At 37.7% G+C, this 26976-nt stretch overlaps 2 protein-coding genes across 4 annotated transcripts in view; one reads left to right on the top strand and one right to left on the bottom strand.

Moving 5' to 3' along the window:
- The first annotated feature begins 925 nt into the window (after nt 1-925).
- Nucleotides 926-21108, top strand: LOC120538197 (aryl-hydrocarbon-interacting protein-like 1). The gene is made up of 8 exons (XM_039767650.1): nt 926-1021; nt 1952-2131; nt 2353-2541; nt 4048-4224; nt 4566-4707; nt 8911-9551; nt 20292-20433; nt 20816-21108. The coding sequence occupies exons 1-8, from the start codon at nt 926-928 to the stop codon at nt 21088-21090; spliced, it is 1842 nt and encodes a 613-aa protein (XP_039623584.1). The 3' UTR covers nt 21091-21108.
- Nucleotides 21109-21999: 891 nt separating this feature from the next.
- Nucleotides 22000-26976, bottom strand: part of drp2 (dystrophin related protein 2) — a 466042-nt gene continuing 461065 nt past the window's right edge. For all 3 annotated transcript variants that reach the window (XM_039766030.1, XM_039766031.1, XM_039766029.1), the window contains exon 23: nt 22000-26953. In XM_039766030.1, coding sequence (XP_039621964.1) covers nt 26934-26953 — 20 coding nt within the window. In that variant the 3' untranslated portion in view covers nt 22000-26933. The remainder of the gene's footprint in view (nt 26954-26976) is intronic.

A 26976-nucleotide genomic window follows, 5' to 3' on the forward strand; every position in this document is an offset into this window, starting at 1 on the left:
TTTATTATCCACAGAGCTATAAAGGACTCACCAGTAGTACCTAATTATGTTTAATTACGGTCAAATAACTCACACCTTTGTGTTGTTTGTGATTAATTTGTCACTTGTGTAAATCTGGAGCTTCGGAAGCAGATACTTCAGCAAAAACTAACTTTTGAGCTTTTCTTCTTCAGTTAAGTATCTACAGAAAATGGCTTATTTTGACTTTTTACAATACATTTTAACAAATGTATTGTTACAGCATAAGAGTTCACATTAAAAATACTGAACAGTTAAATATGTGTACAAATCTTTTGTCATGTAGAAAATTATAATGCCTTTCAATGGGGTTGCACGCAACTATATTTGGAGAAACAGACCAACAATGCAAATTTGTCATACTGTACTTGTAGAGTTTTTAAAAGATGATATATTCATTTTGTTGTCTTTTTGAACTGTTTATTATTTTTTCTTTTGAAGAATTATTATTACCTAAAGCTTTCTTTCACTTCCAGAATCAGAGGTCCAAACCTTTGTATATAGAAACTAGTATTTAGGAAAAGTGGCCAAAAAAAAATCTCTTTTGATAACTGTGTACACTTTACTAAAAGGAAAATAAATGAGTTTTGAAACGTATTTAAAAAATGTGAAGCACATAGCAAGATTATTATTCTGATAAAGTTACCCACAACTGTTTCTAAAAAAAAAAAAAGGCCATCCTTACTTTTAAAAGAACAACTGAACGTAATCCTGTCATGGATTATCTGAAGCCGATTACATCTTAACCTAGCCATCTGTCAGAAAGCCACACCAAAGAAGTAAGTAGATTTAGCCTCACTATTTTAAACCAGAATTGAATTTAACAAAAGTTAGAAAAACAGTCCCATTCTTTAGTTTAAGGGTAGTTTGTTAGATATTTAATTTTGGAAGAGCCAGAGCAGTAAAGATGGAAGAAGTATATCTTCTTAAAACAAAGGGAGTCAAGAAGACGATACTTCATGGTGGATATGGAAGCATTCCAAAATTTGTACATGGAACAAAAGTAAGTTTAACGCTTGATGGTCAAGTGGATTTTATTGAGTGATTTACAGAAACATTTTGATTTGTAATTTGTTGTGTTTTAGTGGGTTTTAAAGATCATGTCAGATTTTTATGGAACAAATGTATTAAGTGTATTAAAGTCTTAACTTCATTTTTAAAGACATTGAGGCTAATTGTCTAGATATTTTTTGGCATATCCAGTTTGCATAGTCATTGGAAAGTGCAAAAGGATAGTAGTCGGGACTAATTTACTTTCTGGTCTTCTAAAAATGTTATTTGTGCTAAGTGACCAGCCCTCAATAGAATGTTATGTAAAGGCCATTTAGGACAGTTGTAACATCTATACATGCACTTTTAGAAATTGCTGAAACTGCTTATTCCAAAATAGCATGTTTAATTTGATCAGTTAAACACAGTTAAAATATTTTGCTGTGTTGTATATAAATGTTTGGTTTTCTGATTATTTTTTTGCATTTTTAAGGGTTCAGAGTTCCAGTATACAGTTGTAGTATACTGAAGTATTTGCATTTAAATAGCATTCTCTCAAAAAGTTTACATACCTTAATGTGACAGGAATTTAGGTACTATAATACTACAATTACAATATCATTATATTGTTAACTGTGCTTTCGACATGTTATTATAGTGTATAATCGTTCCTCCCCCACACTATGCAACTCTTCAGTTCCACCCAGGGGGTAAACGTTAATATTACACAAAGTTCTTGTCTGTTTTATCTGCATTTTTATCACTCTTTAATTTAATATTGTTTTTTATCAGTATGCTGCTGCTGGAGTATGTCTATCTATCTATCTATCTATCTATCTATCTATCTATCTATCTATCTATCTATCTATCTATCTATCTATCTTTTTCTGTATATTACTTTTTATAAGTTATTTTTTAAGTAAAATCTTTCTTCCACATGCAGCTAAACTTCCACTTTCAGACTCTGAAGTGTGATTTTGAGAGAACAGTTATTGATGATAGTCGCAAAGGTAGATTTCCCATGGAGATCATTGTAGGAAAGATGTTTAAAATGGAGGTTTGGGAAATTCTGCTGACGTCCATGAGAACTGGAGAGGTTGCTGAATTTTGGTGTGACAGTATCGTAAGTGTTCCACCTTCTTTATTTCTACTATAGTGTACACGTTGTCAACCTTATGCATTTCAAATTTCTTCTCTCATCTATTAATTTAGAATTTTTCTTTCATAAGTAGGTGTTTAATAACCATTAACACTTTAAAGCATGTTAATAATCTGAATACGAAAGCTCCCAAGGTTCCTGTGTAGTGTGTTAAGTGTCGTCATTTTCATCTGGGTCTCTTGCAGCACACTGGGATGTACCCTCTTGTATCGAAAGGTTTGCGAAAGATTGCTGAGGGAAAAGATCCTTTAGAAGGCCAGAGGCACACATGCGGCCTGGGGAATATGTTTGACTATCACACTACAGGTTATGACGATCTGGACGACCTCATGAAGGAGCCACAAGCACTCATCTTCATTATGGAGCTGATCCAGGTCAGTCTGCTCTCCTTTATTTTAGTGGTACAGTTTGTGTGTTTGTGTATGTGAGACTTCTGACTGCCTTGGTGGGCTATGAAATTTACAGTTGTGCTACTATGTATGTCTTTTGAACAGAAATCAATAGATGTGCTCTTTTCCCTGTACAGCTAGGTTTTTATTTTTTTTTTGTTGCATATAAGGAATGTAACAGCAACGTAAAAAAGTAATATTTATCATTACTTTAATAGCGCTGTTGTGACACTTTAATCTTTTTGGGGCGTTCTTCATTATGAAGTAAGAGCAATTATGTATATTGTAGTTTAGTTGTTGTATGAATCAGTATTGTTTAGTTACTGCATTTGGAAGTTTGTTCTGTTCTGTTAATTTATTTATTGTGAATTAGTTTTTGAGGAACATTGTAAGTGCCATACAGGATGGACAGGCATCCCGACCAGGAGAGGGCTAGGTTCATTAACCTGGATGGGTAGCCCCAGATGGATGGACAGGTGCCTCGACCAGATGTGTTTTCAGTATCTTTCCTGGCCAAGATAAAATGGAAGGACAGGGAAGGACCCTCTCTAGGGGCTGTTTATTCCCCAAGTATGCTAGGTAGCAGCTTCTCTTGGGCAGAACACCATTACTATTGGGGCCCATCAGAGGGTTCCAGAATTGATAATGACAAGCACCAACAACTATCTGGCCACAGTCTCATGTAACTGCCTCCACTACTGAGGTCTTGAACAAGGTTAGGGTTAGGCGTTGGCGGTGATTTGAGTAATCTGTCTCCTCCCTGTTGTGTGGAAGCTGGAGGCATTGCCTCTGGACTGGAAGATGAAGATGGTTATTCCATTTCTTAAAAATGGAACAAGGGGCTGTATTTCAGACACACAGGGACTACACACCTGCTGGGGGCCTGGATAGCAAACTGCATCCGATAGCTGAACCTCAGATTCAGGAAGAGTAATTTAACAATATAAAATCCAGGCTGGCTGTGGAACACCAGCACAACTTCCTGTCCTTTCAGAGATAAAAATTTGTTACTCCTGTTTATATGTACTTTGAACACATTAAAAAGAAAAATTTATGGTGTTCTGCGGCCACTAGTGTGCTGTTTAGTCTAAAGATTTGGAAAGAAAAACTTGCATTCCCATAGTAGGTATTAAGTCAGGCCTGTTTAATGTGTCATTGGATTCTTCAAAATGTGGCCTTGGTCATTTTAAAGGAATCCAGCTTTGGAGCCTACAAAATGCATCTCTATTGTTTGCAGATGATGATATCTTCTTTGCCTCATCAGACTACAGTATTATGTCTGGTACACATTTCAAAAATGAATAGTTAAATGTGACTGAGAATTAGCACTTCCGAATCTGAAGCGACTACATTGCCTCTCTGCGTGTTTTTTAATTTATGACTGTAAATCATCTAAGTTTCTTGCCATCATATACCCCAAAACAATGTGTATGTAGTATGATAGATTAAATGATGTTGCTTGTTAACTTACATTACTTTTTCCTCTACAAGGTGTCTGATCCATTCTCCTATAAAATGGATTCCTGGGCAATGAATACAAACGAAAAATTGCAAATAGTTCCTGTTCTGCACCGTGAAGGAAATGAACTGGTCAAATTGAAACGTTATAGAGATGCATCTGAGAAGTACAGAGAGGCAGTCATATGCCTGAGAAATATACAGGCCAAGGTACCCTTCTTGATATTTACATATATTTTTTAATTTTTAATTTATTAAAATTCAGAGTTTAATGTGAAAGTCTACATTATCCCATAATAGCTGATTACTGAAATTATCCCATTTTTGATAAACTTCATAGTTATTATAACATAAATATTTGTTATTTTGACCCGCTTTAAGTAAATTCTTTCTGGCAAAAAGTTTGTCAATCTTCTCATTATCTTTTTTAATGGGTGTTGTAAAGTTAACAATAGTGATAGTGTATATCATTTCAATGTATAGAACTCTTGTACTGTATTGCAAATTCATTCTCTTTAGCATTACTTTAACACAGAATTTTGATTAATCAGGTGAAGCCTAAAGAAGGTGATTGGGTGCGGCTGGAGAATCTGCTGACCCCACTCGTTTTGAATTACTGCCAATGTATGCTTGAGTTGGAAGAGTATTACGAAGTACTAGAGCATACAACTGAGCTTCTCCTGAAACATCCAGGTGAGACATCTACTGTAGACTTTATCAGAGCCTAATTTAGATTAGTACACACAAACGTGTGGTTAGTTTTGGAAAATTATATTACATTTAAAGGGATGTGGTGCAAATAATAATGCTGTCTAATTTGAGGGACCAGCCACCGTAAGTACAAGTACATTTAAAATTCGTATCTTAACACAGAGAAAAGCCAAGCAAAATGACACCTTTTATTGGCTAACTAAAAAGATTACAATATGCAAGCTTTGATTACATCTTGCCTGAAGAAGGGGCCTGAGTTGCCTCGAAAGCTTGCATATTGTAATCTTTTTAGTTAGCCAATAAAAGGTGTCATTTTGCTTGGCTTTTCTCAACATTCATAATGGCTAACACGGTACAACAACCTAGTACTATCTTAACACAGTACAACATGTCAAAAAAGGCAGCTACTTAATCGCTGTATGTGGAAAACTTGTTAAAAAATACCTTTTCCTCATTTCTGTATATATTGCTTAGCTTCAGGAGTGATAATGTTGATTTTGAACATCATTTCAGGTGGAAAACCTGTTAAATCACCAAGTAAAACAGCCATTTGGGGAATATGCTTCAGGAGTGTAGTTTTTACAGGAATCTACATTTTTTTCCTTATGTTTGGGACTTTTTTGAAACAAGTTAAACAAAGCTTAAACAAGTCAATCTTTAGTAACATGAAATATCATTTTAATTGTTTAAGAGAGTGTTTCATTTTCTCTTGAATTAATTCAACAGTTACTGTTTATTGTAAGCAAGAAGGGTAAATATACTCTAAAAATATTAATGTCACATATCTGGTGAAATTCAGTATCACATTTTTAAAAATGTTGTTTCAGGCTATGGATCCTTCATAAGGAATTTGTATACTCTTCAAATGATTACAGCATATAACCGTAAAGAGGATTTATACATTGTACTTGTCTGTGCCATTATAGCATTTTCTAATTTACTTTCTCATGTATCATTGCTCTTGGTTCTATGCAATTATAATTTTATAGGTTTACATGGTCAGTATTGTCACATTTATATATCTCTGTATATAAGTCTGTAAATGAATGTCTGTAGGCATCTAAAAAGATGTCTCTAAATTAACATTTATATTCCTGCTTGATAATCCACTACAATATTGTTTAATCTCGTGGCAATTTATTAATTGCTCCTATCTATCAGCCATGTGGTCAGTCATTTTCTACTCCATGTAGAAATGCTGCTTCATGTCAGCTCTAAAGTAACCCAATGTCAATACAAATTACTTGTCATTGAATTTCTGTTCGTAGAGGCCACAGCCATTCCACATACACTTCAGAAGAGGTCATTTACTTGAAGTTGAGCATGTTTGGGCCCACCCAGAACCTGGATGGGAAACCATCTAAGAAAACTTTGGGTTGCTGCTGGAAGAGGGGTTGGTGACGCCAGCAGGAGGTGCTTACGCTGTGGTCTGAATGTGCAATGACAGGGACACTGTGTTGTAAAAATGGTACTTCGGATGAGACATAAATCCTGACTGTCTATGGTCATTAAAGAACCCTGGACACCTTTCGTAAAGAGCAGGGTGTATCCTGATGTCCAAGCTAAACTGGCCGTTGTGGCCTAGTCATTCTGGCACCCTAATCATCCTGTCTGTAATTGGCTATCTCTGTCAATACTTCACTTCCAAACAGCTCATGTATGGTGAGCATGCTGTCGCAAAAATGGCTGCTGTTACATCATCCAGGTGGATGTGACACATCCAGTGGCAGTTGAAGTGGCTCCTCACTATTTAAACTGCTTTGAGTTGTTAGATAAGCTCTATTTAAATGTAAAGAATTATTATTTTTATTATTATTATCACTATTATTAGAAGCTCGTTCCAACTTATCCCACATACACTATTGGATTGGATATACAGTATAATTGGATTGCGATATGGAGACTGAGGAGGCCACTTAATTATGATATTGAATTTATTTGTTTATGGAGCCTTGAGATTAGTTTGCTGAAAAAGATCTATTCACAGATTAATGTTTCACATATGATTAACCTGCTTAATCTAGACCAGGGCATTCAGATATTACTCTCTTCTTAACAGTGGATATCCTTATACCAAGAAAGTGAAACACATACTGTGAAAGACTCTATATAGCACCCGACCCGGCACAGACTTATGCAGAGGCACATATAAAAATCACACAGGCTTTATTTTATCTTCACCCGTAGGCGCACGTCTTCCCCGTGACCCACAGGCAATACACAGTCCCAAAAGCACTTTACACAATCAACAACAACTCTCCACCTTGCACCACCACTCCTCCCAGGCAACCTCGTCCTCTTCCTCCCGATTCTGGCCCCTTAGTGGTGGAGGCTGGCCCGTTTTATAGCCCTCCCGGAAGTGTTCCAGATGCTTGACCACCTGGTCCCAATTGCACCTCCAGGTGGGGCTGATGACTCGTCCAGCCAGGTTGTTGAGTCTCAGCAGCACCCCCTAGCGGCCACTCTAGCTCCCACCCAGGTTGTGGAGGACTCCATGTCTAATGGAGCCATGCGGGAGACTGGGGAATCAACATCGGCCACCAAGAGTCACGGGGGAGGTATTGAGCTGTCCATGGTGGCTCCCCCGGAACATATGCAGCAGGGGCGTCCCAGCCGGGCATGGGACCCGGCTGTCCATCACAATACAAACAAACGATTTCACAACCCCTGACCTGCATTTTTGATACTTGACAGGATAGATGAGAATACTTGTGAGGTTCTCACCCTATCCTTACCTTCCAATTTGCATGAATCAGTAGCTACAAGGAATTCATCGTGCATACTAGCTGATGTTTTTCTTCCACATGTTCAGTACTTGTACTCGTTAACTTGGATCTCCACCTTGTTTCTTGCTGACAGGATTGGAACATGGTTGGTTTGTGAGCAGCTCTGCCCTATCTTTGTTAACTATTGCATTTTCATATGCCTCTTTCAGTACCACTGCTAAACTCTGCAAATACAGGAGCTGACTAACTGTTACCACTGACACCTTGTGTTAGTCTCAGTAGGCCACTTTAAACAGCAGTTTTGTTTCTTACCTTAGAACAGTCAGTGCCTGAATGTTTTTTAAGTGGTTGACCCCCTTGTAATGCATAAAAAACACAGCATATAGTATAATACAAGATTGTTAGAATGTCTGGCTCAATATGATACCACAATTAAATACTCTAAAATCTTGCCCAATTTTCCTCTGACTTGCAAACATGCACTCTTTGCTATCTTCCTACCTACTTTAACAGCATTGTCTTCACATGTGATGCAGTCGCTGATTGATCAATCAGTTGCATCGATTGAGCAGGAGTACCAAATAGAGAGTCAGACTGCACATCCCAGTAGAATTTCAAAATCTGCCGTTATCTGTCTTCATTGTTGATCATTCTGTCATTGTTAACATTTCTTCTTACTGTCACTTACCTTTGAAAAAACATGTGAACAATTGCACTGTAAAGAATCCTAAGGTGCTGTTTTCTATTGAAAGGAACTCTTTACATATTCTAAAAGGGAGATTAACCAAAAAAAACTAATTCATGTTTAAAAAAAACAGATTTTAAAGTTGCAAATTTGTTGTGCATGCAGTTTCATGTGACTGGTCAAAATCAAAGCAAACTTCATTGTCATCTCAACCATATACAAGTATACAGATATGCAAAGCTCAGGGTCCACGGTGTAACAACCTGAAGTGCAAAAAAAAAAATTAAATTAAAATTAGAATTAAAATGTAAATTTCAATTTAAAATGTAAATTTAAATGTAAAATTTAAATTAAAAATTAAGACGGGTGTAGGTACTGCTGCAAATACACGTCACTCTGATGTTTTTCATCACCTGCAAAATAACAAAATCCTTTGGCTTTTGTTCCTCCATGAGGTAGAAGATTAAACATTTTGAAAGTTGTTACTGTATACTTATTAAAAATGCATGACTGGAGGGTTGAGGGTTCACCATCAGCAAGTAGAATGGAGGAGGGCAACAATTTATGTGGGCCACCGATGCTGACTATTTCATATGCTGAAAAACCTTTATTAAATATTCAATAAGTTACCCTGATATAAACAAGTTAGTGGAGTAGCAAAGTTTGTTTTTAATACATTTGGGCACAAAAGTTTAACACAGCTTACTCTCGTGTTATTTTCATTCAAAATCCTTTTTCATGACAGCATAACAGCCTTTTTCTTATAATTCCCAGGTAATGTAAAAGCTTATTACAAGCGTGGCAAGGCCCACACAGCATTATGGAATGAGAAGGAAGCTCGACAGGACTTTCTGACAGTCCTTAATCTAGACCCAACATTGGCCCCTGTTATTTACAAGGAATTAAAATTGCTGGGGGAGAGAATGAAGGTTAAATATTATGAAGAGAAGCAAGCATACTGGGGCTTCCTACAGACCCACAAAGAGCAGAAGAAAAACGAGCATAGCAAGGAAGAAGTCAAAGAAAATGATTCAAAGAAAGAAGAAGACAAAGAAAAGGAAGAAAACACAAATAACGAAATTAGCCAAGAAAATGTAATACTAGTAAAAGGGGATGAGAAACATGAGGAAGATGGATCTTTGAGGAGTAAGAATGTTTCAGAGCATCATAAAGAAGAGTTTTGTGAAAATGAGGTGCTAGAGAAAAATACTACTGATCCGGACACTAGAAAGCTACCGACTTTCAAAGCTGATAAATTTGCTTCAATGGCAGCTGAAAAAAGCAAGGAAGAAATGCTCAGACTGACACCCGTGCTGCACAATGAAGGAAACTACTTGTTTAAAGAAAAAAATTACAGTGAGGCTTCTGAAAAATACTGGGAAGCCATTGTCTATTTAAGATACATTCAAGCTAGGGTAAGTCAAATTCATTTCATTTGAATTCTTCACAACTGATGTCCAAAATTATACTATAGTTTGCAATCAACAGAAAGATCTTTATTAGTGCTTGAATGAGTCAAGTTAAAATATACATACAGTAAGTGGTTTCCAATCTCAGGCCTGGGAGACCCTGACATTTTGATTGGTTTCCCAGTCAGTGAGTCTTTTTCCACCCTTGATCTTACTGTTCAATTAGCTTGTCTTTTTTTCTTTTGTTATTCTGCATATAGAAAAGGACAGTAGTGACAGATTTCATAAGAAATTTAGAAATATGTGTTTCTAAAATCCTTAACTCTGTTTTGCCATATTTCCCATTAGTTCACTTTTTAAAGTGGAGCCTGCTCCTTTAATTGTATCCTGTTAGTGACAACTAACACTGAGTTGAGTGAAATCCAGGGTAGCCGACACAGCTCATTCAGTGTCAGATCTGCTACAGTACAGTAGTGTGTTCAATAGAACGGAACGGCTTAAATAACCAAAATCACAACGGTGATGAATATGTTAAAAAACAAAAGATAAAACACTAAATTATTTCTATGTAACATCTTTACATTACAAAACAATCTACCAGATCCAGATTTTAAATTTCTGTTGTCAAGCTTTTTATCATTCTGTGTCATTTGCCTACATGTCTACTCTGCTTTAGTTAATTCAGATTATGAAGATAGGATAAAGGAAGCAAACTGAAAAAAGGGTCTATTAATGGGAAATAGTAAAAGATATTTAAGAACTTAAAACTGAGTATATAAAATAGGGCTGGTGAACGGTTAAAAAAAAAAATCACATAATCATATGGAATTAATCACATTTAATTTTAAAGCACACAATCATAAAATAAATACATAAATCGTGAAGTAAATATACACTAAATCAGAAAATAATGTAGAATCAACACCAAAGAATTTTGAAAAAATTTAATGGCATAGTTTTAACTTAAACAATTACCTGAAACCTAAACTTTTAACGAAATCCATCCATCCATCCATCCATTTTCTAACCCGCTTAATCCGAATAGGGTCACGGTTGTCTGCTGGAGCCAATCCCAGCCAACACAGGGCACAAGGCAGGAACCAATCCCGGGCAGGGTGCCAACCCACCGCAGGACACACCCAAACACACCTACTTGAGCAAATACAACCTGAATTTGAATGCCTTCCTAAAAGGCACGTTGATAAGAAGGCAATAAGAAAATTAGGCCAATGTATTGATTCTCAAATTGGTATGGCATGTGAAACGAATAAAAAAATAATGAAAATGACTGTTGACTTTGAATGCACTGCTAAAGACTGACTTAATTAAATTAAGCATCTCTTAAATGGACATACATTAAAACATGTGTTCAAACTTCTCAAATGCCATTCTCAGTTGTTCATTGCCATCAATTACTTTATAATTATACTCTAAACAAGAGTTTTTCAATTGGTGCGCAATGAGAGTTACTCAGGTATGCTGTTTAGGATCACCTGTATGAACGGGCAGGGGGATGAAGCAGCTGGGAAAATGCATCCAAAGTGCTCACTAAGTGCTGTGTCTGCAAACGCTAATCTCCAAGGGGATTTTTTTGCTGCTTGGAAGTCTAGCAAGCACATAAATTTAATGCTTTTGTGGTTGGTAGAAACGTGGTGTGTTTTAGGATTTTTTCGGTTACAAAAAGTGTGCCACCACAGAAAAGCAGTTGGAAAACACTGCTCTACCTACACCTTTGCTCCTGGCATTCTAAAAATGTCTCTGTAGCTGCTATCTCACTTAAAAACTGACACCATGCATAGTGAAGATACTGTAAACTGGAATAATGGGTAGGGATGATCATTCCACTTCTGTTTGTAGAACTGTGTCATTATATCAGGGCAGTCAGCACTGTAAGCTACCTGACAGACTAGCGATTTAAATACAGAGAGAGTGTAATTTTAACTTTTGTTACTTTTTTTCATATTGCTCCAGACTGCCATAAACCCTAACCCTTCCTCCCAATACCTTGCCTCTATGTCAGTATATACAGTGCATCCGGAAAGTATTCACAGCGCATCACTTTTTCCACATTTTGTTATGGTACAGCCTTATTCCAAAATGGATTAAATTAATTTTTTTCCTCAGAATTCTACACACAACACCCCATAATGACAACGTGAAAAAAGTTTACTTAAGATTTTTGAAAATTTATTAAAAATAAAAAACTTTTGCAGCTTAATTGGAGTCCACCTGTGGTAAATTCAGTTGATTGGACATGATTTGGAAAGGCACACACCTGTCTATATAAGGTCCCACATTTGACAGTTCATGTCAGAGCACAAACCAAGTATGAAGTCAAAGGAATTGTCTGTAGACCTCCGAGACAGGATTGTCCCGAGGCACAAACCTGGGGAAGGTTACAGAAAAGATTCTGATGCTTTGAAGGTCCCAATGAGCACAGTGGCCTCCATCATCTGTAAGTGGAAGAAGTTCGAAACCACCAGGACTCTTCCTAGAGCTGGCCGGCCATCTAAACTGAGCAATCGGGGGAGAAGGGCCTTAGTCAGGGAAGTGACCAAGAATCCGATGGTCACTCTGTCAGAGCTCCAGATGTCCTCTGTGGAGAGAGGAGAACCTTCCAGAAGGACAACCATCTCTGCAGTAATCCACCAATCAGGCCTGTATGGTAGAGTGGCCAGACGGAAGCCACTCCTTAGTAAAAGGCACATGGCAGCCCGCCTGGAGTTTGCCAAAAGGCACCTGAAGGACTCTCAGACCATGAGAAACAAAATTCTCTGGTCTGATGAGACAAAGATTGAACTCTTTGGTGTGAATGTCAGGCGTCACGTTTGGAGGAAACCAGGCACCGCTCATCACCAGGCCAATACCATCCCTACAGTGAAGCATGGTGGTGGTAGCATAATGCTGTGGGGATGTTTTTCAGCAGCAGGGACTGGGAGACTAGTCAGGATAAAGGGAATGATGACTGCAGCAATGTACAGAGACATCCTAGATGAAAACCTGCTCCAGAGCGCTCTTGACCTCAGACTGGGGCGACGGTTCATCTTTCAGCTGGACAACGACCCTAAGCACACAGCCAAGATATCAAAGGAGTGGCTTCAGGACAACTCTGTGATTGTCCTTGAGTGGCCCAGCCAGAGCCCAGATGTGAATGCGATTGAACATCACTGGAGAGATCTTAAAATGGCTGTGCACCGACGCATTCCATCCAACCTGATGGAGCTTGAGAGTTGCTGCAAAGAGGAATGGGCGAAACTGGCCAAGGATAGGTGTGCCAAGCTTGTGGCATCATATTCAAAAACACTTGAGCCAGTAATTGCTGCCAAAGGTGGATCGACAAAGTATTGAGCAAAGGCTGTGAATACTTGTGTACATGTGATTTCTTTTATTTTATTTTATTCTTTTTATTTTTTTATTTTTAATAAATTTACAAAAACTTCAAGTAAACTTTTTTTCACGTTGTCATTATGAGGTGTTGTGTGTAGAATTCTGAGGAAAAAAACGAATTTAATCCATTTTGGAATAAGACTGTAACATAACAAAATGTGGAAAAAGTGATGCGCTGTGAATACTTTCTGGATGCAATTTATAAATCAAGGAAATGAATACCAGTAACACAGTCAGACATGTGGCTTGGCAATGTGAAATGTGTAATTGGAAACTTTTAAATAAAATTTTATTTCTCAAAATTTTTGGTTAATATATAAATAGGGTGCTGGATGTGTAAGTAATTCTTTAGGTTCACACTTAAGTTTTTTGTATTATTGTTTCAAAATATAAAAAAAAAATTACATGAAAGTGCCGCCCTGACCAAAGCACTGCCTGACGAGACCGCCTCATTTCCGGCCCTGGATACAACAATATATTTTAACACATTAAACATGCCAGATTAATTGCAAAAATTAACATGTTAACTTTTCTAGGCCTAATTAAAAAATTTGAATAATTCTGATTTTTTTAATTTTTTTTTATGAATATAAATCTTAAACTACTGATCTTTTCTAGATGCTGAATAAAAGTAGGATAAACAGCTATTTACATGAAGTTAATTTAGAACATTAGAATAATTATAACAAGAACAGTCCATTGAGCCCAACAAACATGTTCATCCTACTCACCTAAATAGTCTAAAATAACATGAAGTTTTGACTTGAAGGTCCTTAAAGATCTACTCCTCACCACATGTATCTATGGCTCTTTTTGTGAATTTTCTAGCATGCATGACGTCTACTGTTAAGAACTTTCAACTGTATCCTCATGTTCTTGTTGAAGAATTTATTTTAAAAGAACAGCTGTGATCCACTGTATGGTTTCGTTCATAATTTTAAATACTTCAGTCATGCCACCTTTTAAGCTCTGTTTGCATTAACCAAAAAGATTCAACTACTTCAGTCTCTCCTCATAGCTCATACTTCTTAGTCCCGAAATTCACATTCCCTGGACTTTACCTCTAATGCTACTACGCCTTTTTTGTATCATGGAGACCAAAACTATACACAGTATTCCAAGTCAGGCCTCACTAGTGCATTGCATACCTTAAGCACAACCTCCCCTGACTTGATTTCCAAACAATGTGGTATAAAATGTAACATACAATTAGGTTTCTTCATCACTTCTGTGCACTGTCTGGATATAGATAGTGATGAGTCCACTATGATTCCTAGATCCTCCTCATAAGGTGTAATCTCAAGTTTTGGACTCCCTCACATTAAAATTTCTAGTTTCTAAGGTATAATACATGTACACTTCCATTAAATTTCATCTTCCACTGATCTACTCAAGTCTGTATGCTGTTCAAAGTAAGAACTGAACTGATTCAGCATCATCTGCCTTTCCACTTAGTTTAGTATCCTCTGCAAGCTTAACCAGCTGTTTGGTTATACTGCTGTTTAGATTGCTTATGCAGTTTGAAAAGAGCAGAAGCCCCAGCACTTACCCCTGTGGGATATCAGTTTAAGCAACATTTAGATGTTAAATTAGAATGACTTATTATGGAATAGATTTGAACAAAAACCTACAGCCACAGGGAGTCCCCAGAACTGGTGTCGGGAACCACTGGTATAGATAATGCAATATAAGATGCTGCAAGCCAGGTAAAAATGAAGGAAAGGGAAGCAAGTGTGATTTAAAATGTTGAAAATTCCCATACATTCTTCTAGTAGGCAGCCTTTTGCCAGTTGCTCACCTAGGCTTCCACTAGTCAGTTTAATGATATATTTTAAGAAGCAGTCAAGCTAAAGTAAAATGGTGCTGGGGGATACCTCTGTCTTATATTTAAGCTGAGATGACAGAACACCCTGTGTGTGTGTCTCTCTCTCTCTCTGTCTAAGGGTTTAATGGCCATTTTCTGGGCTGACTTAGGTTGCCCAAGTGACCCTCAAATTTTGTGGTTATTGGAGCAGATGCTTTTATGGCGAAATGCTCACCCTGACCCCAATCTCATTTACAGACCTTTTATGACATGCAAGAGAGACAATGACCTTGTTAAAGCCCCTGGTCACAGAGGTAGACATGGGAACTATGAAGAGATAAAAATTTAATTTAATAAAAAAGTTCACAAGTTAGCTAAGCTGCACACAAATCATTTTTTTTCAATAAATAATCCATACATACGTAATAAACAGGTACAGTGAGTGGACAACATTTCTGGATTTGCAGCATCCTTTATTTTCAAAACTACCCCTGAGCAGTGTCCACTCGTGCTCGAGGCACGATCTGTTGACACTCCAAGGCACTTGTCCTAGTCTAAGCCCTGTGCTTGAAAATACTCATTAAGAGCACTAAATATCTCTGAAGTAGTTATCCATTCAGGTAAATCAAGGCAGCAAAGATGTTTTTCCCTAAAGTCTTCATCTTCACCATACCTCATGAAGCAAAGTAGAACAGCACAGTGTTACTCACATCAGCTGATTCATCAAGTTGAATCGCAAAACATCTTGATTTATTTATCCCCTCTACAATTTGCTCTTCTGTGTCATTCTGTGCCATATCAATGATTCTCCTCTGAATGGTGTTGTCTGAAAGCAGTACAGCCTCAAATTTATGAGCGTCTTCCGGACCCAAAATTTCCCAAGAGACGGGAGACTAATTCTTCAGCAATAATGAACATTTTTTTTGTTTTCTATATTCGAAGAGCAACCAAATAAGACGCTTGAAGCAGCAACTTGTCACTGGTCATCATCATCTTCATTTGAATTTTCTGATTTTTCATCTGGTTGTATAAACTTTTCAAAACTTCAGTGGCTTCTCATTGGGACCACTATGTTTCAAAGGTAAATAACAAGCAAGTCTGGAAGGTTTCACAGCTTCATTTGACAGAATTTCGGAACATACCATACACAGGGGCTACAGTCAAACCAAGCTTGAAGTACTCCTAATCGTAATGCCTAACAAAGTTTCCTTTTGTTGTTTCGGATTCTGTCACACGTCCCGAAGTGTCAACACATTTCTTTTTCACTGTCTCTTTTAAACGTGAAGCACTCGTACTTGGCTTACTTTTGGTGTCATCACTATTTTTCTTATGATTTGTTTTTTCCTTTTAAAGAAATTTAAAAGCTTTTGTTGTTTTATTTTTCTTTCCATTTTGTAGGTTTTAAATTTAAAAAAAAAATAACATGCTTTCCGAAATACCACAGCAAAATATTTGCAAACAATATGCACATGATATCAACAGGCGGGCAAAACAATGTACTGTCTTCAGAAGAATGAACCTGTCCCTTCTGTAACTCCTTGGTGGACGGTGTGTATCCCTACAAACCACCACCTATAGTCATCGTCCCACTGCACTTCGCTACATTATCCAGGAGTGTAAGTGGCAATAACTCTTTCACAGACTGGCAGGAAATCTGTGCCAGATTGGACCTGGTCCACGGACCGGCGGGTGAAAAACACTGCCCTAGACAATAAGGTTTGTGCTATGGAGCAGAAGTTAAAGGTTATGCTTAGATACTGCCAACACAATGTGGTCATCAATGAAGGATGGGGCATTTTGCTCTTGGATTTTTGGGTGCACACTAATTACTACAAATTGTTCTCTATTAAGGTTGGCAATAATTGAATTATGGTAGTTTTTCTCACTCTTCAAATAGATACTGTAAATAATACAAGACCAAGACGTCTCTGAGTCTCTGGATATACCAGCTCAAGTTTCATTCCGATTTGATTGATATTACCGTATCATGTCGATGCCCTAATGGTGCATTCCAGAGGCGCTGCCACAGCTGTTCCACAGGGAAACTCCAGGGGTCTGCAGCTCAGGTTTGTAGCTCCAGCTCTTTTAAAAAAAAAAGAGGATGATGGCACTTTGTCCAGCTGTGCAGCATGAAATTTGGCACTGCGTGGAACTGTCATTGTGTTCAAATATGCACTTTGTGTATGAAGCTCACACAGGCTGGTGAAAACTATACTGAACATAAAAAAAAGAATGATATTTAAAACGCTTGTGGGAGGCCAAGAAAGGAGTCAACCAATTAAAGCTATTCTGTGGGCAAATGTGAAACTCGGAACACCATAACATTAATTGAGAAAACTCCAAATGATACAGTAAATACTAGACTTAGGGGGGGCCAAGGGTCCTGAAATATGTAATCAGAATTGGTTAGCATGGTTTTGGTGGTCCATGGAACACTGCAGTGCAACAATATCGCTCTTTAATCTACAGAGCCAGTCAGCAGTGCTCAGACAATATTAGAAGGAAAATAAATCACTAATGCATTGTTCTGAAGTACAGTTAAACCATAGCATTCCGTTCATCAGCACTAGTGTTGAGCCACCATATTTTCAACTGGAAAGGGATTTGGTTCTGAAATTGCACCATCTAACAATATTCTTGCATATTATTCCTGGTCACAATTAATCGTAAATAATTTAAAGTTCCAAGAATATACATACACTGCCTTAAATTAAAACTAGATATCTGTTTTATGAGGATGAAGTATTTACAGTAATCCCTCGCTATATCGCGCTTTGACTTTTGCGGTTTCACTCTATCGCGGATTTTAAATGTAAGCACATCTAAACATATATCACAGATTTTTCGCTGGTTCGCCGCTTTCTGTGGACAATGGGTCTTTTAATTTAGGTTACATGCTTCCTCATTTTGATTGCCCAGTTGATTTCATACAAGGGACGCTATTGGCGGATGGCTTAGAAGCTGCCCAATCAGAGCATGTATTACATATTAACTAAAACACCTCAATGATGTAAGATATGCTTCCCGCGCGGTGTTTGTTTGCTTCTCTCTATCTTTCTCACTCTCTCTGCCTGACGGAGGGGGTGTGAGCAGAGGGGCTGTTTGCACAGAGGACACGGAGGCTCCTCTACAAAATGCCGCTTTATCGCGGTGCTATGGCGTTATTTCAGTGCCACTATTCTGAGCGCACGTAAAAAATATTGCAAGTGCAAGTGTTGCATTTTGAGGAGAAATTTATTTTCTTGCGCGTACAAAAGCTGAATTTGAGTGAACAAAATTCATTGCTGCGTGCAAAAAATGTATTTCAGTGTTTGCACTTATCCATATACACACACACAATAGCACCCCTCTCGCTCAGTTTTTCATTTGCTTGCTCGCAATGTGTTGCTTGCGCTCACAACATTCTCTGCTGCAAGCGCTCAACTCTCTGTACACCGTTATAAGTGTGCCACAAAACCAACCAATCACAGACTTGGTTTCAAAAATTCTGATTGGCTCTTACGGTCTTCAATCAGCTCGCTAGCTGCTGCATTCCGGAAACAGTCCGAAATGTAGCTAAATCCAGCTAAACTCAATTAAACCCCAATTTGCGGATAATATCTTTAATTATTTTATTTTAAAATATATTATTTGTTAAGACTATCGTTGGTGTAGTATAATGTAGTTGCATTATACAACCATGCCAACTGACTCTCCAAATTATATTCTGATTGGAGACCGTAAGAGCCAATCAGAATTTTTGAAACCAAGTCTGTGATTGGTTGGTTTTGTGGCACACTTATAACGGTGTACAGAGAGTTGAGCGCTCGCAGCAGAGAATGTTGTGAGCGCAAGCAACACATTGCGAGCAAGCGCAAATGAAAAAACTGAGCGAGAGGGGGTGCTATTGTGTGTGTGTATATGGATAAGTGCAAACACTGAAATACATTTTTTGCACGCAGCAATGAATTTTGTTCACTCAAATTCAGCTTTTGTACGCGCAAAATAAATTTCTCCTCAAAATGCAACACTTGCACTTGCAATATTTTTTTACGTGTGCTCAGAATAGTGGCACTGAAATAACGCCATACGGTGCTTCTGTTTACTTAAAAGCACGTATTGATTCTTTGATTGTTTGCTTTTCTTAGCGAGCGAGCGAGCACGCGCTCTCTCTGACATTCTCTGCCCCTGACGGCGCTCTTTTGAAGATAAGATATGTTTGCATTCTTTTAATTGTGAGAAAGAACTGTCATCTCTGTCTTGTCATGGAGCACAGTTTACACGTTTGACTAAAGGGTGTTATTTCATGTCTAGAGGGCTCTAATAATGTTAACAGGGTGGGAGAGTTTATAAGGGCTTAAAATATCTAAAAATAACCATACAAACATATGGTTTCTACTTCGCGGATTTTCACCTATCGCAGGGGGGTCTGGAACGCAACCCCTGCGATCGAGGAGGGATTACTGTATTACGTTTTTGTAAGTGCTGAATGGCCTCTTCAGACCACTGTGAATGCAGCACTGCAGCTTCTCTTTGTGACGTTTGTAAGCTTAGGCAAAAACATTCTGAGTGGTGGCTCTGTGGCTAAGGATCTGCACTATCAATCGGAAGGTTGCCGGTTTGAATCCTGTAAATTGCCAATAGGAACTCTGCTCTGTTGGGTCCTTGAGCAAGGCCTTTAACCTGCAATTGCTGAGCGCTTTGAGTAGTGAGAAAAGCGCTATATAAATGCAAAGAACTATTATTATTGTTCTTTAACTGCACATGCAATTGTATGCAAAAGTTTGGACACATCCAATCAGACTCCCTCCTTTTACTAATTCACTAAGTGGAAAGAAGTCAGCACTGCCTGCCCCTGCAAGGTACAACCTCGACACAACTCATCTCTGAACATTTTAATGTACTCCAGTATTTATTTACTAAACCTGACAGATTGAAAAAACGGTTTATTTTGAATTAAACCACCCTGGATCCATTCAGCATTAGGTTTGGTAGCCATTTTGAAGCATTTTGGTGGCATGTCTCTTGGTTATGTTTTCTGAAACCCATTTTATTATCACTATGAACACAAGGTCATCCTTGAACCATTCCCAGAAGTCCCAATCACATACCAACTGAAGATTTAAAACTCAACCTCTAATGCACATCTTTGGGATTGAAAGCTGGAGTCCCTTTAGAAAACACAGAGAGAACGTGCAAATTCTACATAAACAGTGCCTAGATCTGGATTCAAACTCCAGCCACTTGAGCTGCAAGCCCTTAGTGGTAACAACTGTGTCTCCCTGATGCTGTTTTGAATCAGAATGTAAAATGTAAGATCGGCCATAATGCTCTTTTCCTTTTCACCGTTTCCATTGATGATTATCATGTATAATCATGTATTCCATTGATCCAGGCCCCTCTTAATGTATGGGGACAATGAGCACTGGCTGGTGGTCCCCAGAAGCTTAGGAGCCCACAATCTTACTGACGCCTATGTGTGTTTCTGTTTTGCTATCAAAACAGGGGCTCCATGCTCATAAGGTGGCCCTGCATTGATCATGTATTTCCATTGATCATAGTATTGTTTTATAAAGGAAAATCCTGAAGATGATGACTGGGTGTCTCTGGAGAATCTCCTTATCCCACTGATTCTGAATTACTGCCAGTGTATGCTGGAGTTAGAAGAACATTATGAAGTCCTGCAACATACATCAGAGCTTCTCAATAAGCACCCTGGTAAGCGTTTTTGTTTCTTTAAAGCAAGAACAATAAAGACCAGTGCTCAAAACTGACACATGGTTGCTTATGATAGCTCATAAATGATTTGAGTACAACTCCATGAAGCCAGAAATATATTTTTCTCTCCCCAAATTTAAATAAATGCATAAAGGATTAAGTGCAATTTGAAAAACACATTTATTTTTATATTTGTTTTTATTAACATTATCAAAAATGATAATTTACCTAGTTTAGTACAGAGGTGAGGTATATAGGTAGTGAGTGTGACTTTGATTAAATGGGTGTGAGAGTTTTAGTAATACACTAATAAAGCAGTGTGCTTTTTACATTAACTACTAAAGATAATCACATCTTCTTTCTATAAACTTGTGTTTTTTAGATAACGTGAAGGCTTATTACAAGCGTGGGAAGGCAAATGCAGCTCTTTGCCTTGAAAGAGAGGCACGGCGTGACTTCCATATGGTGTCAAAACTGGACCCCACTTTTGTTCCCGGCTTGCGCACTGAGCTAAAGCATATGGGGGAAATGATTAGAACAAAACACAGCAAAGAAAAGAAGAACTATTGGAGCGTTATGCAGGAAAAGAAGGAGAAGTTCTATAACTCTATCAAAAGTGAAGAGGAAATAATGAAGAAAGACAAGCCATCAAAGTGAAGCAGGCCAAGGTGCAAAAGGAAGTAGTAGACAGTGTAGAAAACTGAAAGGAATGTGCAACTGTATGAATACGAGTGAAAAAGAGCCACAATGCTTTGGCAAGACACTTCTCCAAAACATAAGATAAGTAAATGTGAGAAATGTGTATGGGAGCACTAGATAAAGAACCATGTAGAAACAGAAGTGAGGTAGGCCCTTTTGGACCCAGTATGATTTTAAACTTACCTAGTGAGAGTTGATATATGTGCATTAAAATATAGTGAATTATCAACTGCGGTGGGCTGGTGCCGTGCCCGGGGTTTGTTTCCTGCCTTGTGCCCTATGTTGGCTGGGATTGGCTCCAGCAGACCCCCGTAACCCTGTGTTAGGATATAGTGGGTTGGGTAATGGATGGATGGATGAATTATCAATGGCAGAGAAACCACAGGGGATTTCAACTTGAGGTCTATGGAGTCCTAATTCCCTGGAAGTGCACTTGCACATTTTTAAGGCAATGCAGATTTGTAAAAGAGGTTATAGTATCACATCCATCCATCCATTACCCAACCCACTATATCCTAACACAGGGTCACAGGGGTCTGCTGGAGCCAATCACAGCCAACACAGGGCGCAAGGCAGGAAAAAAACCCTGGGCAGGGTGCCAGCCCACCACAGGGCACACACACACACACACCAAGCACACACTAGGGCCAATTTGGGATCGCCAATGCACCTAACCTGCATGTCTTTGGACTGTGGGAGGAAACCAACGCAGACACGGGGAGAACATGCAAGCTCCACGCAGGGAGGACCCGGGAAGCGAACCCGGGTCTCCTATCTGTGAGGCAGCAGCGCTACTACTGCACCACCCGTATCACATGGTGTTACTAATTAAAAATTCTACAGTATTTGTTCTTTACAATTTTTCTAACAAAATATAGAAAAACACTTTATTTAATCTTGGACCTGAAGCTTCAGAAAACCTTTTTTTTTTCCTTTGAACTAATAGTAATCATAATATGAACAAATGCAGAATATTAGTATGTTAAATTTGATTGCATTTTGATCCAGCAGGCATCTGATTGTATAGGTTTCCTGTACATAATTTTGAATGTCTTGTTTTAACTTTATTGGGGAAAGCAGATGTAGTTGTAAAGAAAAAAAAATGAAACAAGAAGACAATTAATTATAGCAAATTCCATTTTAATTTTGTACACAATATGAGTAAAAAGCAGCCAAATCCCCAGTTATGTGAAGGTCAGCTTTTCACTGTCATTGATTTATACAAATTAGAACAAAAATCATTATAGAAGCCAATAATCATGTGTTGGTTAAAAAGTACAAAGTAAGTTTTCTTACGGTGAAGCATGAGCTATGACAGAACCAGGCTCAGGCGCCAACAAGATTCAGAAGTCACAAGTCACATGTTGGTCTGTTTGAAAAGTTGAGACGAGTCGATGGCCAAAGAGGATTTGCACAGCTCTGGCTGGGTGTCCCAGTGCTTTACTGTAGGCAGTCTTCAGGCCAGACATCACTATGCTCTTGATGTCTAAAGATGTCAGAGGGCAAACATTCAATGTATGGCTTGATCGAGGTTTGGAAACTAAATTCAGTTGAATAGTGGTGGTCAGTGTTGAACTGGTGAACCATGTCTTAGTTGTATTATTCTTCTAGGAAATCATTCCATTTTGTCTTTTATACTAATGATTAAAAAATAAAACTGCATCAACAGCATTTGCCCAACATTTAAGCATTATTGTACTGGACATGACTTAATCGTAGAATGCCTCAAACGGTTATCAAGTAAGCTCTTAACAGTAAGACTAATCTAGTCAATGTATGTAAATACAGTATGTTAAAAAATAAACTTCAAACAATAAATATAATCAAGTTGTCAAACAAATGGATAAATAAATACTGTAATTGTTCCTTATTAATTATTTAACAGTACCCTTACACTGTAATTCAGTGTCTTCGCTAGGCATAATTTGTAGTTGCAGGGTTAAGTTTAGCTTTTCTTTGTTATTAATGGAATTACCTGGAATTTCACAGAATGGAAATTAAAAAGCAACTGATGTCAAAAAAAAAAAATCACGTCACCCTTCCCTCGTTTTTGATCACCATCAATAGTTGCCTTGGCCATTGCATATAAAAAGAATTAAGATCTATGCATGTAGTTTACAGTAAATGTGTTAGTCATCTTCATAAATAATTCTGGTAAAGAATACTTATAAACAGCATTAAAGAGATCATTTTTAGCCAACTGTATCACAATTTTTTAGTGGTCACAATAATAGTAGTCAAAGTCAAAAGGTCAAACATGTATTTGTATATTTAGGTGTGCTGAACATTTGGGATTAAAATTCCTTACTAAAATATACTCATAGATAACCTGCAATCCAAGACAATAAATGTGAACCGTAAACTGAAATCTTGCGTAATTTTGGTTTCCTATGGCGTTAGCACTCACATGCCACATACAATATTTTACCTGTAACAGATGGCTCACTGAATGTTTTGGTCGCTTGTTTTTGTGTAATTCCCCAGACAAATATGCTACGATGCCATTGACTAAATCAGATGCCCAACTTTGAGATGGCTATAATATCAAGTGGATCGCTAAAATGCAATTTAGCAGTGCAACACTTCAGAAATTAGTGAACTATAAGCATTTGAGAATTTAATCTTATTAGGTAATGTTTAGGGTGCCATTTCTCTTGGTGTCTCTTGTAAGCAGAATGTGATGCAATGGGCACCAGTAAACAAAGAGGACACTCAAGTTTGATTTATTAAAAACAGCGGATGATGTTATTCTTTGGAACCATGCTGATTGTCATTTTGTATTTCACTGCTTTATCCAAAGGGTTTTCATTTTTATTAAGTTAGGAATGTTCTGTGGAAAATGTACGACACACAAAATATAGGGGGGTGAACCATACTACTCATAAGGCGTGGATAGCTGTTTATTTAAAAAAAAACTAATGCCAGTTTTTGTGTTTGCCAGTTTTAGTGTATTTAATCTATGCAGACCACATATCCTACATATCAAACCATTCATCCAGGGTCACACAAACAACCACAAGTTATATTTTCCTCCCAGTACCCTTTTGATATATCAATATATTGTATATTTTATAGCTTTACTGATTTTTCTTTTGCCTATACTGCACTGTTCCTCATTACCATTTTAACTTTGCATATTTTATTTTCAAAATGCTATTCACCAATAATGTAATCCTGGCACCAGTCACAAACAAAACTTTAAAACCTTCCATAAATTGTTTTGATGCTTTGGTTTCATGTTTTGAGATCACTCAAGAACTGTCAAGACATAATAAGAGAACTAATAACCTTTAGGGCTTAACTGTGGGAGACACCCACAAGTACCAAATAATAATGCTTTTTCTTTTTCTACTTACTACAGTGATCAGTTGTAAATGAAAACTTAACAGTACAGTGCCCTGCAAAAGTGTTGCCAACCATTTATTTGTAGTTAATTACCTATAGTTTCAAAGTCTATTTTATATTGTCTTTCTTCCTTTGATGGTTGATTGTGAGTGAACACTGAGTGAAATGTTTAAAGAGTGTAAGAAGCGTCTCTCGGGATTGGTGGACATACCTTTCTTTATAGATCCCATTGTTGTTTTAGTTTTATTTTCTTCAATTTTCATTATACTTTTTTCATGGCCTCCCACTTAGATTTCAAGTGAACCATTAAACAGTGCCCACTTTCTTTGTCTACCGTTGTTCTAGTCAAGTGTAATTTGCACTGGGATGATGGGCTGTTACCTTGTTAAAGATAATTTGGCTTTTGAATGTTTTGGATTCCAGGTTGACTTTCAGTGTATTGTTGACACATTTTCTGTTCCTTTGTAAAATTCATGTTTGATTTTTGAGGTTCAATCAGAATTTCCTTTAATTTAGAACGCACTAAAACCTCAAGTGCTCTTCTATGTAATCATTCGAGCATGTCCTGGTTCTGCCCTCCTCCTAGTGGGCTGTGTCTTGGTACACCTCTAGTGGGTGCCATCCTGGAAGAGTCCTCACCAAATGCCCAAATCGCTTGAGTAAGCTCTACAATGAACACTGGGGGTTCTCCGCATTAATTTGTTTCTCATTATGTCCTGATGGATTTGCCCAGCAACACTACACAGAACTGTTCTGCCTTTTACACCAATTGTCTCATCCTTTAAGTAAAAGTCCACAGTATGAGGACATTGGAGAGAAAGGGGAGACATACGGATTGTTGAACTGTTCAGTGTTCCTTCAGTCTCTGACGATTTGAAGTGATGTGCAGTACAGGATTTTTTGCTAGATTAGCTACTTTGACGTTAGTTCAACTTTTTCATTTTATTTCAAGCTTCTTCTCAGGCACAGTTACCTCTTAATTGCCTCTCTCACACAAAAGAATGCTTCATTTGAATTATGCTGATCCCAATGTCTCACTTTCTTAGTTGCATAGTTTAAAAAGCTTTAGTGTAGCTTTCATGTTTAGTATGAAAGGCCTGTATAATTTGCGCAGCAAGCTAACAGTAAGAATCACAGGATTCTGTGTAATAATAGAATTAAGAGGGTAGTCTGCGTGGACACAGTGTAGATGTGAGGTTTTGTTTGTTGTATGCTCTTCTTATCTAATGTGGTAATGGGATGGTGGAGTTTAAAAACCTTTTCTTTATGGTTGGGTAGTATCAGTCGCGCAGTCACTTAGTGATGTGGATTACATATGGGTAAGTCAAGAACTGCAACATACACTTTGTGAACTTTCACATGATGCCTTAAATGGTTTAGGACTGACATTCTAAAAGAGACAAGGACATGACTTGAAACTCATACTTAACACTTTCTCCATATTTGAGTAAATTGCATATCGTTGGTATAAACTTCTGCTTGGATCGGAAACTTATTGTCCTGACAGTGACATAACGTTTAAAGGGGGCAAATACTATTGCAAGGCACTGTTTTCTACTGCATAGAATTAACTGCTTTTCACATTCATAAAATGTACAGCCAGATTAGAGAATTCGGTCCCTTTGAATGTGCTTATCCCAATTTCCTTAAAAACAAATGTAAGAGATGATAGTCTTATTTTGTAAAAGATATATAGCTAGTATTCTTTAAAAAGAAAAATACAAAAAGGCTTGTTTGGATATTTGCTCATCTTGGTGTTAAACCTATACACCAGGAGATATGTTCATAAGGTGGCATAACGAATATGTCATCTGACATAATATCTAAATTCTGCCCTTAATATACACAATCGAGGTTCACCGAATTCAGGGAATACTCCGTGTTATTTGGCCCATTTTTGTTGGTTTATCTTTAGCCATATGCTTTATAAAGTAGAAGTGTAAAATGACCACAGATAATCTTCAGTGATGCCCACTGGAGTTTTGCTTGTACTGTAGGTGATTGGTGGTTGTTGCATCTTCCACTCCTCCAACAGGTTCCTCAAAAGAATGACCTCCATTCATTTAGTCTTCCTGGCAGATCTGTGCTATTCCTTTTTTATTTTAAAGAAAGACTTTTTAAATACCAAGTCAGCTCGGGTACTTTCAGCCAAATATGGAAAAGAAATATTAGAAATGGTCGTATGCTTTGAAAAAGACAAGTTGAGGTGTTATTTGTTAGTCAAAGGAAAGACAGCAGTCACCCTTTCCAGCAGTAAGCCATTATTTTTACAGGTCTCAGTGCTTTGCTTCTTAGCCATAAGGTTGATGGCTGCAGAATTTAGTGCAAAATTTAGGGCACTTAAAACAGCGTGCATTTTTTTTTGTGTTCTCATGAGCAGAAGGGAGCTTCAAGTGCATTGTGCAGTGAAGTGACCACAGCCTAAGCTTCAGTAACAACAAAACCCTGGAAAGCTTTTAGATGAGTGAAGCTGTACCTATGATGAGAAAGAAATATGTA

This window comes from Polypterus senegalus, chromosome 10, assembly GCF_016835505.1.
Source record: "Polypterus senegalus isolate Bchr_013 chromosome 10, ASM1683550v1, whole genome shotgun sequence".
Taxonomy (NCBI): domain Eukaryota; kingdom Metazoa; phylum Chordata; class Cladistia; order Polypteriformes; family Polypteridae; genus Polypterus; species Polypterus senegalus.